Source organism: Chelon labrosus (genome assembly GCF_963514085.1).
Source record: "Chelon labrosus genome assembly, chromosome: 6".
NCBI lineage: Eukaryota > Metazoa > Chordata > Actinopteri > Mugiliformes > Mugilidae > Chelon > Chelon labrosus.
The window spans coordinates 9,213,250-9,228,455 of record NC_140342.1 but is presented as its reverse complement, the minus strand read 5'-3'; the positions used below and the strand labels follow the sequence as shown (position 1 = coordinate 9,228,455).

The window sequence follows — 15,206 nt, the reverse complement described above, 5'->3', positions numbered from 1 at the left end:
ATTTATAACTCGGTCAGGTGACCTTGCACTTGGACCGATCCACTACACGGGGAGATAACTCACAATAAAGAAAAACAACAGGTTAACTGTTATAATATTCGACAAACCCCACACACATAACATACAAACGCGCTTTACTGACAACGTTTATTTAACGCTTTTACATTATACTTTACAGTAATGGTGATACGGGGCCGAAAAGTTGCAAGTGTCCGCGAGCGACTCCCCCGCCCTCGAGCAGATGGTACGGCCCTCTGTTGAAATTCCGAGAATTGAGCCGCTGTGTTTCTTAGAACTGGATTCTCAGAACTGGTGATGCACAGAGTTTCGAGGAAACTTTTACAAGGTGACTTTTTTCCCTTCCTATTTTCTCAGCATTATGTCAGAAGTGTAGTGAAGTAGCAGATGCTCATGTGGCTGCCTCTGCTGCTACAGGGACTAGGCTGATTTTACCCCCTTATTCTCAATGTCTTAAACATTTTGCAACTCTTTTCGCTAGAAGTGAACTAACAGATTTGAACTGTGACAGTTGATTTTGACGGATGCTCGAGTCTATAACAGACGGAAGCGTGCTGTTAGGCCGTGCGCGGATTTTATTTGATGATTTGTACTTCGCGCAGGCTAGAAAAATATAGTTATGTGAGAGTTGACCTTTAGCCAAGGCGGCTGTTGTTGTTGTTGGTAGTTGGTAGTTGTTGTTTTTCTTTGTTGGTTTATTAAGGCTGTTTACACTCGTACTTCACATACACTCGTTAGAAGCTCACTCGGACCGGTCGGTCCGGTTCAGTCACCTCTAATTTCCTCCGCGCATTTACTCTGTCGGCACTGTCTGTTCTCTTGATTAAATATCTCCAACGCAGCGCCGACGACTTTTCAGTATTAGCCTGAACCGAGCAAACGGTGTCTAAACACTTTTTTCAAGGCGTAATAAAACTCTTGGACAATCCTCTTAGAGGCTTGATAGTAATTCTAAACCTGATAGGACTTGTGCTGGCCTACCAGGTGTGTTTCTTAACTTACAGCCGAAGTTACGCAGCGAGAACTAACCACTCCTTGAAATCACATCCTGAAATCATGCCGCCTCGGTCGAATATAAAACTTAAAGCCCCAGAAACAACTTTGCCGTTTAGTCGAGCGGTGGATGCGTAAATGGTAATGGGTTAAATTAGATGAGTTCCACTTATATCGGGGGAACAGGAAACCTCTCTGTGTACTGGCAACCTAATCTGAGCAGCCAGGACGGAATGTGCTCAACGTCAAACACGCTTACAAACAGCGCAGGCTGCCAGCAGACAGTCTGCTGTTTGTCTACACACTCAAACTACTGCACGGGGGAAGATGAGAAACTGCTCGTTCAGTCATTTCATCCTCAGGGACTCGGGGGTTTATGTGTTTGCATGCTTTCTGCCTTTGCTGAGTTGTTTTGAACGCTTTGGGTTCTGTAGAAGTTGGCCCACTTGAGTGCCTGTGAAGTGTTTTCAGTTATGACAGTTGTGAAAATATCGATTCAGTCTTGTGTAATCACGCCTTCATGTAGGCCCAATAAGAGGGCACGTCTGAAAAGGTTTAGTGAACCCTCCCTTCATTTTTCTCTTTGCAACAGCGCCGCCTTTTGTTTGAACACGGTCAAGACACTTGTTTCCTTCAAAGTTTGGTTTTGATTAAAAGCCCTGGAGGCAGGTGGCTTGTATTATGCAGTGGTATGAGCCGGAAGTAAAAAACCTATAATAAGTGTGTTATTGCTTTTTTTCATTTTGCAGTTATTACAAGTGTCTCTCTTAGTATTTTCGTTTGTAGGAAACACATTTCATTATGTATTAGTATTAGCATGTGCACTACAGTGGGTCATCAATATCAAAATGAAGAAACATTTATGATTATTATTTATTTTATTTATTTTTTGCTCTTGTGCAGATTGTGACAGCATGGCCACAACTGCCGATGGCTGCATCCAATTCACACGGCATGCAGGCGACGTCCTGCTCAACTTCAACCGCCTCCGCAGCAGGAACATCCTCACAGATGTCACCATACAGGTGGACCGACAACGTTTTCATGCTCACAAGGCCATCCTAGTGGCCTGCAGGTATGTACTCTCATGACATCAGACAAATTAGTTCAGCAACATAGACACCAATTTGCCTTCTTTATATCAAAAGAAGAGCGTAATAACAATGAAGTTAATTGAACTTTATTAAAGAGAACTTACCCCAGACTTTGATTTTTAATTTAATTTCTACCGCTGTTCCTGTTCCACAGTGGCTTCTTTTATTCCGTGTTCATGGATCCTGAGAATGCAAACCTTAGTGCCATCAGCTTAGACCCCAAAGTGGACCCCAAGGGTTTCGCCCTCCTCCTGGACTTCATGTACACATCCTGTCTGAACCTTAACGACGCCGTGGTTCTGGCCACCATGAACACAGCCATCTACCTCCAGATGGAACATGTGGTTGATAGCTGCCACAGATTCATCAGTACCAGGTAAAGGAAAATATCCATTGTGAAAGGACACACTTAGTTGACTTGGTATAAATTGAATGGATCTGACTTGGATTTGAATGTGTTCGTACAGGCGTCAGTCCCTGAATATGCAGAGTAAAGAAATGCAGAACAACTCATTACATCTGGCTGAGGAAATCTCTGCTTTAAGGCCCATTGAAGAAAAAGAGGAAGACTTCAGAAACAGCCGCACATTGAACACATCTCCAGTCCAGGAGTGCAGGCCATACATCCCCAGTGTTTTCAGGGGGATCAACACCTCTGGCTCCTATCATGTCTACGGCGACCTGCATGTCACTGCTGGGAAGCTGGAAGGTTCTCATAAGATAACGACCCCAAGCATGGCTCACAATGAGTCCTCCACCACCATCTCCCACTCTGTCCCATCCCATCTCAGTTTTCCCCCCACTATCATTCGACCACCGGTAGCCCACAGAAGCCTTCAAGGGCCCGCTGCTCCCATGGAAGAAGACGGCATTCAGCACCCACAGACCAGCTGTGTAAGACTATCTCCAGGCTTTAACAAAGGTGTCATTTGCAGCCCTCAAAGCCCCCTCAGATCTGACTGCCAGCCAAACTCACCCACTGAGTCCAGCAGCAGCAGAAACGCAAGCATGAGCCTAAAGCAGCCCTCAGACTCTCCCACAGATGCCAAGGCCCACAACTGGAAGAAATACAAGTTCATTGTTATGAACCAAACTTCTAAAGACAATGAAAAGGAGGCTCAGGCAGGCAGTGCTGAAGTTGGAGCCATGTCCCCTACGCTGAGCCCCTGCAGAAGTGGTGCAGCAGGAGAGCACAATGACGTGCAGACAGAAGAGGGAGCCAGCGAGCATAGAGCAGAAATCCCCACATCTCACAGTGTCGACAGCTGCGACAGCAGCACCTGCAGCAGCATTCGGTAAAACTACAACTCTTGTCATGTCGGAACTGTAAATAAATTTGCATTAATTTCTGAAATTAAAAGTTTTGTGGTCTTCCTCCTATGTGCAGCAACAACAGATGCTCTTCCTGTGGCTGTAACAGCCCTCAACGAATGGAAACAGGTCACCTTTCTCCTGACTCATACAGCAGAGATGACTCCAAGCTACACACAGATTATTCATCCTCCAGCTGTGGTAAGTGTACTCCATAAGCAACATAAGCCAATACTACAACAAATGATTTGGCAGTATTACAGTAAATAAAGCCCACAGCTGTGAAATAAACTCACATTCTCTGTCTTCTCTCTGCAGAAAGCAACACATATTTCTGCAACGGGTGTGACTCCAAGTTCATGGAGGAAGATTCCCTCAAAGACCACATGGTCCAGGTCCACAGCGACAAGCCATACAAGTGTGACTGCTGCCAGGCGGCCTTCCGCTACAAAGGCAACCTGGCCAGCCATAAGACTGTTCATACTGGTAAGTCCTTGGTGGCCTTTTAAAGTAACATCTATTTGATTTGTTGGATGTTGATGGTTAATTCACAGCAGAAATTGCTTTTCTCAATGTCCAGGTGCAAAGCCATACCGCTGCAACATCTGTGGTGCTCAGTTCAACCGTCCAGCCAATCTCAAGACTCATACTCGTATTCATTCTGGAGAAAAGCCGTACAAGTGTGAGACATGCGGCTCCAGATTTGTCCAGGTGAGAAAACTAAGAAATCTCATCTTCATGAAAGGTTTGTAATTACCAAACTGTTGGCTGCATGTACTTGATGAACATTTTTTCTTTTCTTGCAGGTGGCCCATCTTCGCGCCCATGTGTTAATTCACACAGGAGAGAAACCGTACCCTTGTGAGATCTGTGGAACACACTTCCGTCACCTTCAGACGCTCAAGAGCCACATGCGCATTCATACCGGAGAGAAGCCTTATCATGTAAGATGATCATGTATCTTTTATCCATCGTGTCTGCTGGCTACAAAGAATAATCCCTTCACCCTAGTGATCCATATGCCTGTCAAAAGTTATAACTGAGTACTAAACCAAGGGACTTGTGAACTGTTTCTGGCTAGGCTGGTTGTTAAAAGTGGCTATTTAAATTGTGATTCTAAATGTTCTTTCCCTTCTTTCCTTTAGTGTGAAAAATGTGACCTCCACTTCAGACACAAGAGTCAGCTGAGGCTTCACCTCCGACAGAAGCACGGCGCGGTTACCAACACCAAGGCTCAGTACCGCAGATCTGCCAGCAACATCATCACAGGCCTGGTGAACTCCAGCTGAGCCCGCCGCAGTCCTGCCATGTGGCATCTTTGTTTTCCTTTTTCACCTTGCTGTCAAAAGATTTTATTTTTTCTAAATGCGAAGAGAATATAGGCCATTTACTATGTGTTTTTGTAAATGCTGCACATTTCTTTATGTAAGCTCTTTGGTATTTCAAAGATTGTAGAAGTTTATGCTTTGATTGTGAATGTCTAACAACAGAATGTACGTTTTGAATGTGAATTTCAGTCTCTATTTCTCGGGAGTGTCTGCGTTGAAGGACAGTCCTTTTAATTGAGAATCACTGTTACACTTTTGCTTCAGATGTTGGTATGAATTTGCTCAGTAATGTGGTCTTGCGGAGTTATGTTTCATAAGGCTGCTTCTGTAAATAAGATAATATATATATTTTCAATTTGCCACCTGCTGGCAGAGTACAAACATATTTACGTTGCGTACGATTTTCTTAAATGCAGTAAGCTTCACTGGCTATCAGTAACACAAGGACTTGTTATTTTGCCATGTCATAGCTTGTGGTACATACTGTAATATGTACAGATCATCATTCACTTATGCTTTGTAAATATTTTTTTCTTCAGATTCGTTAAATCCCATTCCCAGCACTTGATATATTTATATTTGAAAAATGTCCATGGCTGTGTTCTCTAACGTTTGGTGCTGCAATGATCCTTTTTTATTTTATTTCTGCAAGATCATTGATCTTGGATGTTTTTTTGTTTTTTTTTACCTAACCTTTTGTATTGTAGTGCCCTCATACAAACCAGTATAATCAAAGTGCCTTTCATTCACATTTCTCTTCTGGCCTCTACCACAGACAATAAATGCATTTTATTTCTGACAACATGACAGCCACGGTAGTTATGAACTGCTTTTGTGATGCATTTTGCATTTGGTACTTTGTCCTGGCGTCATGTGTACACGTCAAGGTACTGTTGTTTTCGAAGCTTATAATCTATTGTATATAGCTTTTTAAATGCAGATACGCCAGGCCTCAAGCTAAAAACACTCAGGAAAATAAATGAAATGTAAGCAAATGTCTTTGTACCTGCAAAGTGTATATAAGTATATATGTATACTTATATAAAATGAAATATAAAATAAAAGGAAAACTAAGTAGCATATGTGTTATTATTTTCAAGTAAGATGAAGTTCTAAGTCATCTGATACAAGAGACTGGACGTCAGTATGAATTTGGAGCTCAGATTGTTTCTATTTGAGGTAAAGTATGGATTACAGAGGTCCTGCTGAAATATGTAAATACACTTTCAATTAATAAATGACAAGTATGACAATATAGTAAAATATTCTTTTCAATAAAAAAAAAAAAACAAAAAAAAAAAACACTGATCAACATTATGACCACTGACGGGAGAAGTAAATAACATTGACCATCTTGTTCTGCTGGGAAACCTTTGGAACTGGCATTCATGTGGATGTTAGGGCACTTTACACGGAAACGATTGGAGGTGAAAAGCGCAAAACATTTTATCGGATGTCCTATATCGTTTAGATGGTGACGGCGTTTTTGGGGGTTGAAAACGCAAAAAAGTGAAAGCACCCTCCAGAGTGGAAATCTTAAAAACGCTCCACCCTCGCGTCACCGTGCAAAGGGTGAATAACGCAAAACTGCGTTTCTCCTCGAATAGAAATGACGTGACAAGCATGCGACAGGACCGGAAAAACAAGTAAACAACATGTCGAGCTCCGCGATGGAGGTTCAACAGGCCTTAGCCGCAATAATTTGTATCCAAGTGGTTGTTTTGGTTAATGTATTTCGCGCGCTAAGCGTGGAAAAGTAGAAGAAAAGTAAATACCTCTACGCAGGCACTCTTGGGAGTGTTGCCACCTAGCCATCTGGCGGTATACTGCATCTATGTGTATGAAATTTCACACACTTTTGCGTTTCCGTTTGAACACAGATTTGTTTCAGAAACGCTCGTCTAAATGCGGAGTTAAAAGTGAAAACGAAACGCCACTTTTGCGCTTTTGGTTCAGATAGTTTCCGTGTAAAGGTAGCCTTAGACATGTAGCACCCACCTAGACCAGACCAGACACCCCCACCCCATAGCAATGACACTCCTTGATGGCAGCAGCCATCCCCAGCAGGATGCAGCCTGACACGGACACAAACACAAAAACGGTTTAGGAACAACTAAAAAAAAAAAAAAAAAAAAACATGAAAACAGCACAAGGTGTTGACCTGGCCTCCAAATTCACTAGATCCACAGAGGTCCCTCCCCTCAACCCACAGGACCCAAAGGCCCCCACTAACAACATTCTGTTGCCAGACACCACAGGACACCCTCAGAAGGACCAGGTCCATTCTCTGATGGCTCACAACTGTTTTGGAGGTACAAAGGAGACCTACACAATACCAGGGACGTGGTCATAATGCTATGCCTGATCAGTGTAGTTTTGTAACTTTGATTTTTTTTTCACCATTTGAAAACATTTTGTGTATAACATATCTGTATTAGCATTTCTCACTTAGCCGTTTTTGTCCATTACATTCATTCAAACATTACATTAATTCTGCTCAGTGAAAAAAACACAATCACTAGAAAAAAAATAAATAAATCACAAGAAAAAAAAGGATAAACTCACCTGCTCCAATTGGTCCATACTGTGATGTGAGGCGCCCCCTGCTGGCCGATTAGGTTGACATTCAACAGTTTTTGAGAAACATTCCACAATTTGTGGTAACAAAACAAAAGAATCAGCTTTTTCTTGTTTTATAACGTTTTGACTTTATGCACATTCCTATAAGCAGATACAGTACGTGTTTGACAAAATCTTCATTTCGATCTTCATTATGACTAGTCACTGTGATAACAAAGTGTTCTTCTAGAGTCAAATATTCATCAGATCTATCACTCAGCAGCTAGCGTAGTGTCCCTGTAATACTGTCCATTAAACATGAGACAGGTGTTGCATTTGTTTTATTTGGAGGCCAGACAGTGTATTGGCTGTTCAGAAAAGCTTGTCAAGTCATACAACTTTTTGGTCTGAAGCGCTGAGGCTGCTTCTCATGACATGAGACTCTGAAGACATTAGCAGTGATACATGCCTTTTTTTGGAGACTTCCAGAAGTGTCAGGGCCTTTGATAACAGCGGCGTCTCCCTAAGCTAATAATACATATTATTCCAATGCAAAGGCCTCAAACTACAATGAAAGAACTGTGGCTACCTCTCATTCATACCAACCCGCAATGTACACACTCACAAACAGTGTAGCATTTACAAAAGACGCAGAAAACAAAAGTAACCAAATGAAAAAATGTCATATACGCATGAGTGGACATATAAACTCATTACGGTGTAATTTGCAGTTGATAAAAATAAAAATAAAAAGGTACATGAATGTCATTGGCAGTTTGGAGAAACTCAACCCTCTTTGTCCAGGATAGATTTCACAACAGCAAACACCTGCAAGAAAGCAAACAGGAGGGCGTGTTTTTACTTTTATAACATTGATCACAAGCAGGTTACAGGGATGACATTTTATTCATTGACTTCATGACTGTGGTGCTGGGCATGAAGTGCAAATTTCCATTTGGAGGATATTATCTGAAATAGATTATTTGGGGAGTATTATTTTAAATCATTATGTGTTAAAAAAAAAAAAAAAAAAAAAAAGAAATACAAAAAGAGAAAAAATATTCAAACTGATGCAAACCTGAAGATATTTAATGGTTGCTTTAATTTTCTGTAATCAGTTACAAACATGAATAGTTATTTTATCACAGTATGAAAGGTTAATGTTAAAGAGTTTCTCTGCATCTTTCCAACGATGAAGTTGAATGAAAACTGAAGGGTCTGCTTTCTTTTCCATTTTCATAAAACAAAATGTGGATCCCTGTTTGATTTGTTACTCACATCTAAGGAAGCCTCTTCATCCTGCTTTATTCTGCCATTCCATCATTTTGTCCAGGGCTTGTTGGCCTCGATTGACAGGCTATCACACTCAGCTATGGTAAACCACAGAAACCACCAAATCTAAACTCACTTGCTGGTTCATTATGTACACTAGGGAAAATCAATGCCTTCTTAATAAAGCCGATCTTCACGAAGGTTATGGTTTTCAACATATGTGTAAAGTAAAAGAGAGCTGTTGGACTTTGTAGTTCTATTTAATTGTGTGGCACAGACACATGTTTTGATTTTTTGTCAACCCCATTTTAGTCAGTGGGCTAGGCTAAATAACAGAAACCCCATAGTGTCTAATTCAATCCAGTTTAACGTCACCACAAACTGCGTCCTCCACAATGATCATACAGTAGAATCACCACCTTCACGTCACTGTTTCACTATAAACTGAACATTATAACAGTTGTGAAGGAGGATTTGGTGCAGGACTGTTGTATTAGAATGCATTCGTTTTCACTAGTGTACCTAATGAAGTGGCAAGTGAGCATTTGCCCGCCATTCACATGTGTTTTCCTACAATCGTTGCCATACACTCACCTCATCCACGGAACGGGAAGCGTCTACTTTGCGCACCTTGCCTTGTTTCTCATACAGGTCTATGATTGGTCGTGTGGACTGCAGGTAGGTTTGGATTCTGCATCAAGGAAAAAATATGGCTGCTTATTGGGGTCAGATGACACATGGGACTCAAAGGAGACACAAATTAGGTCAAAAGCACACGTGCGGGTATCCAGCCAGTCAGTTAAATGGGTCGGAGAAATCTATATTGATCGGACATGCTTGCTGTACTTTGTTACAGAGAGGAGGATGAAAGTGAATGAAAGACTGCACTCAGTGAAAAACAAAACACACTGTAACTTCTAGAGTTCAAGTACTTTTGTCTGCGATAGAAGACTGCACCTTTTCTCCAAACTTTCTCTGTTGTCATCTGTGCGTCCACTGCTCTTGCCTCTTTCTAGACACCGAGTGATGCAAACCTGCGCAAGAACAGAGCCAGCTTAGCAGTGCGTAGCTCGTCGTGCTCGTAGCTCTCTAGTTTCCGCGTCGTACCTCATTGTCGCAGTCAAAGAAAAGCACAAATTTGACGTCAGCATTGCCTTCCATGACCTCGTTCCAGCCCTGAAGGTTGTCCTCGTTGCGGGGGAAACCATCTATAAGGAAACGGAACTTTTTCTCGTCTTTCTGCATAGTCTCCTCCATGGCCTAACAAAACACAAACAACAACAGAAACCACTTAGCATGCAGCTTAGAAAGAAAGACATTCTAAATACTGTTTTGTTTATTTACTTTATGAATGCACTCCAAAATTCAGCTTAGTTGTTCCAGCACTGAATAGGAAGTGATTGAGATCAAATTCAAATGTATTTGTATTTGTGAATACCGTTTTATTCAGGAATAAAAGACAGTTTCAACTGAACTCTAATTACTATTTAAGCAGGACATATCAGGTTTTGCTAGACAAACCTGATTTAATGTGTTGTTCTGGCACATGCTGGCACATACCTTCCTGAGTAAGTTGATGGTGATCTTCACTGGGACAATTTGTCCCTCCTTAATGAAGTTGGCAATGAGCTGTCCGAACTCTGAGTCCTGTCTGGCTCGCTCAGCCCGAAGTAAATCCCCGGCTGACAAATGGGTGTAGCTGTAGTTCTGGGAGACACAAAAACAACCCTTTTAATCTTGTGTAATGAAAATCACATCTCCAAGAAAATCACATCAGAACCAATCATCAAGAGACAATTTCTGGTGATGAGAATGAACCCTGAAGCTTCACAGTGAGGAGGACAGCCTTTACAGACAGGCAGGCAAAATCCTCCTCACACACAGGCCAGGAAGAATTCAGTCCTTGGGTAGTGAATGAAAGGAACGTCTATGCCTAGCTGCCACACAGGCCTAACCACTGCACTTGAAGCGCGTCGGCCAACACCCAGAAACATCCACAAACAGAAGTAGTTAGAAAGTCTCTCTGAGAGAAGCGCTCTCTGGCAAACACACACTTCGAAGAATCCACACTGGCCCCCAGTAGCGCTGCAGTTTCCCGAGCTTTTGTGACTTTCAGACAAACATCAAAGCTGCATCCTTAACCCTAGATAACTTGTTAGAAATAACTTTTTGCGCACCCTCACACAGAGCGTGTTTACCGCTGGAATCTTTGGCTCTACTTCGCGGCCGCCGTGCTCTCTGGACCTTGCCTGATTATACACTGACTTTGCTCTATGTTTTATTATATCACTAATAAAAACGTGGAAGATGGGTACTAAGACTGAATGCACAGTTATGTGAGGGAATAACTGCACGAAGCCAAAAAGAGATCTTTTCTATTCATGACATGTCATTAAGTGCCTTGATGACATGTTATAAACAGAAACTGTAAAGACATTATTTCTGTCTTCACAAACACAGACCAGGCATAACATTATGACCACTGACAGGAGAAGTAAACAACATTGACCGTCTTGTGACAATATTGAAGTAGGACTTATCACTGGGGACACACGGGTGAGGTTATCAGTTCCCCAACCAATAAAAAAGTCCGCGTGTCTGTTTGTCCAAAGTCAACGAAGGAGGCGCCAAGTTCACTCCAGACTCATACTGGCCATTACACAATCCCATCTGAACAGAGATTACAACACGGAGTTAATGTCAACATGGCATCTCCTGCTGGGTCTGTTTGCACTGTTCTAAGTTCATGAACACACAATACACAAGCCCATTCATTCAAGTGCAGAAAATAAAACTGAAGCCTAACACACACTGTATTCCTTGCTATTTTTTTTGTCAGAAAATAATGTCTGTGATGCTCTGAAGAATTAAAATGATTCAAAATTATACTTTACATTTTCTGTATGCTAGCTCCTGGCAGCAGATCAACACATAAACTGTAGGCTACATATCCTCCGTGGCTAACTGGCTAGCTAGCACACAGGTTAATGTTTAGAGGACAACCGGAAGTCAGTTAAATTTAGCCTTTACCTCATCCACAATATGCTACAAAAAGGCAGAGCCGTTCAAAAATTCAATAAACACCATTTTCATCATGGGATAGTCAATCTTAACCATAAATGTTGAGGCTTTTCATTGTCCTTTCACTCGTACCTCCACGATTCTGGAGCACTGGGTCCCTTTGCCGGCGCCAGGCCCGCCCAGCACGAACACAACCTGCGGCTTCATCATCAGCGACACCCGGTACAACAAGCTCGGCACCCTCTGAGACACGTTCCCGAACAGACGGCCGATCATAAACCAGCACCACCAGCTGCAGATGTGAACCGGCGGGGTGGGAGCATAAAATAATAAACCGAGTTGACAGGTGAATGCGTGTCAGAGTCGGTCGATGAGCTAAACGCTAAACGACACCACTTCCGCTGTCGACTCCGGCGACCAATGGGGTTCGAGCGCGGGCGTGACGCAGCGCCGTAGCCACGCCCGCTTGCACTTGTTATTTTTTTCAATGCAGAGGTCGGGTGACGCCCCTCCCCTGCCTCTACAGCATCAGCACCTCCAAACCGAACACGGCGAACCCGCTGCAGGAAGAGGATGCTCTCCGGTCCGTGATGCTCAGCAGCTCGAGGAAACGTAACGACGAGACGGCTAACCGAGAGGCTGATGGTACAGTCATTTTTCTGCTTTAACCTGCCTCGCTGCCTCCATTCATGATGCACCATTCATGCATCCCCAAGAATGGAAGCACACCGAGAGGAAAACATTAAACCGGCCCGTTATAGCCCCGTTGGCTAGGCTTTTGTAAGACAAACTCGCTCGTTTGAAGACGCTTCTTTTCATGTAGGTCAAAGTGATGAAGACCCCGATTTTGTCTTTTGAGGGCGCCGCGCCAATGCAGGGCTAATACAGGGAAAGCCAGGCAAACAAAAGGCATCCAGCCCCCCTCCTCTGACGCACCTGGCTGCCCTGTCGCCACTTGACATGACAGCGCAGAGCCGGGAGCAGAGCAGCAGGATCAAGGGGCACCGACGTGCAGCCGGACGTGCGGACTCGACTAGGAACAGAGGAGCCTGCGGACGCTCGGCGGAGAAGCAGCAACAGCCCAGGGGAGGCCGGATTGCAGTTTCTGGGGACGAGCGCCAAGGGCAGTGCGGCAGTCAGCAGGCAGACCGGGGGGAGGAGGCTGCGGAGATCTGTGATACTTGCCCCCAAGTGAACACTGCGATCTCACCTCCATATCATCCTGAATATATGATGGTGGATGCTTTTGGGTCTGATCAGTGGTGACTGTGGTACTCCCTGTTATCTTCCTCTCCGTTTTCCTTCCCAACCAATCACTGGTGATGTGCAGTTGAAAGATTAGATCTGCTCTTCAGGCAAGGGTGGAACCCTGAGGGGACTGATGTGCATACTGGCCAGGTATCATTTGAACCCTTCTTCTTCTCTGGTTTTGCTCATTTTGCTCGCCGCCTGCACTATGGGCTGTATTCAGAGCATAGCATGCAAGCCCCGCATCAGACGGGAGAACATTGTGGTGTATGAGGTGTCTGCCTCTATTGACCAGTGTCCCACCATCATCGAGGAGAACTCACCGATTGTGCTCCGTTACAAGACGCCTTACTTCAGGGCCTCAGCAGGAGTCGTGATGCCACCAGTGCCCCGCAATGAAACCTGGGTGGTGGGCTGGATCCAAGCTTGTACCCAGATGGAGTTCTACAACACCTATGGTGATATTGGCATGTAAGTGTTTAGAGGACACCATCAGACATTTTGCTCAGTGTGCGTGTCCCTAGGTGGGTATGTGTTTGGAAGTGCACCCCCCACTTCTGCTTCACTCACACAACATCTAGACCACAGGCCTGCACCTGGCACGGTCAAAAAAAAGTCCTTCATCCTCTCTCTGTTTTTCTCTCTGTCCTCGTCCACTGCCGCAGGTCCAGCTGGGAGTTGCCAGAGCTGCGAGAGGGTCGGGTCAAGGCCATCAGCGACTCAGATGGCGTCAGCTACCCCTGGTACGGCAACACCACAGAGACGGTCACCCTGACCGGCCCCACATCCAAACCGTCCCGACTTACGGTCAGCATGAACGATAACTTCTACCCCAGCGTGACCTGGGCAGTCCCCATCAGCAACAGCAACACACCCATGCTGACCCACATCACCAGAGACCAGAGTTTCATCACCTGGCTGGTGGCCATGAACTCCATCACCAAGGTAGGACGAAAACACAGAGAGCACGCCTCGCTACCTGTTTCCACATCATATTCAGAAATCTTCATTTTGCACCAGTTTTCTTTCGCTTGTGTCCACAAATCACAGATATGTTTTGCCCCAGTTTAAAATGAGGAACACTCATACATCTTTAGGAACGACTCTCGTATTTCACACAGACTGAGTGCGATATAATCTGCTCCTGCTGCACCTTTCTTTTCTGGTGTAAAGTTACATGTTACCTCATCACTGGCTTCTGAATATAACCCCTGCAATGTCCATCAAAATCCAGCCCAGCATCAAAATTGATGCAGAATTCATGTATAATCTATCTATAGAGGCAGAGGAAAGGCTTGTTTTCTTCATTGTCGCTCATTAAGTTAAAAATGGGAGCATACGTGTATCAGTTTTTTCTTGACTGCTCACTGTAGACATGAATGTTTTGGGATCTTCTTAGTGGAATGTTTCCCTCAGACTAAATGATCATTAATAATCATTGCACATAAACTACACATCTATGAAAAGTAGTGTGTATAAAGCACAATCAAATGAAGCTTGAGCAAGACACTCTCAATATCCTAAAAACAGACTGCGTCATTCACACACGTCGACCACGTTAACATTTTGCCTCCGTCCTCTTCCAGGAGCGCATTGTGTTGCAGACGGTGCGGTGGCGGATGCGGGTGGATATTGCTGTGGAGCCAGACATGCCCCTGGGCTCCCGGGCCTCGTTGGTGGGGCGTCCCTACCAGGAGCAACCGCACATCCTCAACTACCAGGAGCCCATTCCTCCCAACGCGCTAGGGAGGCCGAACGCCAACGACGCCCAAGTGCTAATGTGGAGGCCGCGGAGAGGGGCGCCTCTTGTAGTAATACCACCAAAATAAGAGTCTCAAACAAAGAAGTATAATTGTTCTTGTTCTGTTTTTGCAGAAAATGGGGGATGTAATTAGACAGGGAGGAGATGAAGTCATGAAGCCTGATGAGTCCCCTGCAGCTCCTTGTATCTGGAAGTGGACCATTATAATCCACCAGAGTGGTATCACATCTTGGACATGACAGAACAACAAACTAAGTGTCAAGGGCCCAGAGACGCATCTAGACTTGTTTGACCCCCAATAAGTTTTGGACTGTGATAAAGAGTTCTGCCTGCCTTTTTTGCAGAGAAGGAACACTTGTTTTTAGACGTACCGCAGACGTATTGGACCCCAACAAGAACTGCATCCTGCATCCCTTACGTAGACCTTATTGCATGAGAGTGAGAGGGGGACAAAAAAAAAAACTGTCCGTGAAGATGTTTAAGAATAGCATTTGTTTTGTATAACTTGATACCTGAAGACATTTTGATTGAAAAGTCAGCCGAAAAAAAACAAAAAAAAAAACCTGCGGGCTGGTGAAACCTCGTCAGTGCCAACTAAGG

At 44.0% G+C, this 15,206-nt stretch overlaps 3 protein-coding genes across 4 annotated transcripts; 2 read left to right on the top strand and 1 right to left on the bottom strand.

Moving 5' to 3' along the window:
* Positions 1 to 302: 302 nt before the first annotated feature.
* Positions 303 to 6,805, top strand: bcl6ab (BCL6A transcription repressor b). 2 transcript variants are annotated; one of them, XM_084547130.1, is made up of 9 exons: positions 303 to 346; positions 1,915 to 2,086; positions 2,260 to 2,481; positions 2,573 to 3,400; positions 3,493 to 3,617; positions 3,735 to 3,902; positions 3,997 to 4,127; positions 4,223 to 4,360; positions 4,562 to 6,805. In XM_084547130.1, exons 1-9 carry the CDS (start codon positions 316 to 318, stop codon positions 4,703 to 4,705), a joined length of 1,959 nt encoding a protein of 652 aa, XP_084403256.1. In that variant the 5' UTR covers positions 303 to 315; the 3' UTR covers positions 4,706 to 6,805. The 2 variants fall into 2 exon arrangements, with proteins under 2 accessions (XP_084403256.1, XP_084403257.1); XM_084547131.1 differs by lacking the exon at positions 303 to 346 and adding an exon at positions 367 to 1,731.
* A 173-nt stretch (positions 6,806 to 6,978) lies between these two features.
* Positions 6,979 to 11,990, bottom strand: cmpk (cytidylate kinase). The gene is made up of 6 exons (XM_084546101.1): positions 11,729 to 11,990; positions 10,136 to 10,282; positions 9,683 to 9,835; positions 9,533 to 9,609; positions 9,170 to 9,266; positions 6,979 to 8,131 (listed from the first exon to the last, which is right to left on the bottom strand). The coding sequence occupies exons 1-6, from the start codon at positions 11,870 to 11,872 to the stop codon at positions 8,090 to 8,092; spliced, it is 660 nt and encodes a 219-aa protein (XP_084402227.1). The 5' UTR covers positions 11,873 to 11,990; the 3' UTR covers positions 6,979 to 8,089.
* Positions 11,991 to 12,814: 824 nt separating this feature from the next.
* On the top strand, positions 12,815 to 14,982 carry fam78ba (family with sequence similarity 78 member Ba). Its single transcript, XM_084545956.1, has 3 exons — positions 12,815 to 13,315; positions 13,510 to 13,789; positions 14,431 to 14,982. The coding sequence occupies exons 1-3, from the start codon at positions 12,978 to 12,980 to the stop codon at positions 14,671 to 14,673; spliced, it is 861 nt and encodes a 286-aa protein (XP_084402082.1). The 5' UTR covers positions 12,815 to 12,977; the 3' UTR covers positions 14,674 to 14,982.
* Positions 14,983 to 15,206: the final 224 nt, after the last annotated feature.

Bases quoted from the DNA above. Each gene is read 5' to 3' on its own strand.
- bcl6ab (XM_084547130.1), top strand. From the start codon at position 316: ATGCACAGAGTTTCGAGGAAACTTTTACAAG. The intron at 2,482-2,572 runs GTAAAGGAAAAT...GTGTTCGTACAG, and splicing joins CACAGATTCATCAGTACCAG to GCGTCAGTCCCTGAATATGC. The intron at 3,618-3,734 runs GTAAGTGTACTC...TTCTCTCTGCAG, and splicing joins TTATTCATCCTCCAGCTGTG to AAAGCAACACATATTTCTGC.
- cmpk (XM_084546101.1), bottom strand. From the start codon at position 11,872: ATGATCGGCCGTCTGTTCGGGAACGTGTCTCAGAGGGTGCCGAGCTTG. The intron at 9,836-10,135 runs GTATGTGCCAGC...GTGTTTTGTTAG, and splicing joins CCATCAACTTACTCAGGAAG to GCCATGGAGGAGACTATGCA. The intron at 9,610-9,682 runs GTACGACGCGGA...GTTCTTGCGCAG, and splicing joins TCTTTGACTGCGACAATGAG to GTTTGCATCACTCGGTGTCT.
- fam78ba (XM_084545956.1), top strand. From the start codon at position 12,978: ATGTGCATACTGGCCAGGTATCATTTGAACCCTTCTTCTTCTCTGGTT. The intron at 13,316-13,509 runs GTAAGTGTTTAG...CCACTGCCGCAG, and splicing joins ACCTATGGTGATATTGGCAT to GTCCAGCTGGGAGTTGCCAG. The intron at 13,790-14,430 runs GTAGGACGAAAA...GTCCTCTTCCAG, and splicing joins CCATGAACTCCATCACCAAG to GAGCGCATTGTGTTGCAGAC.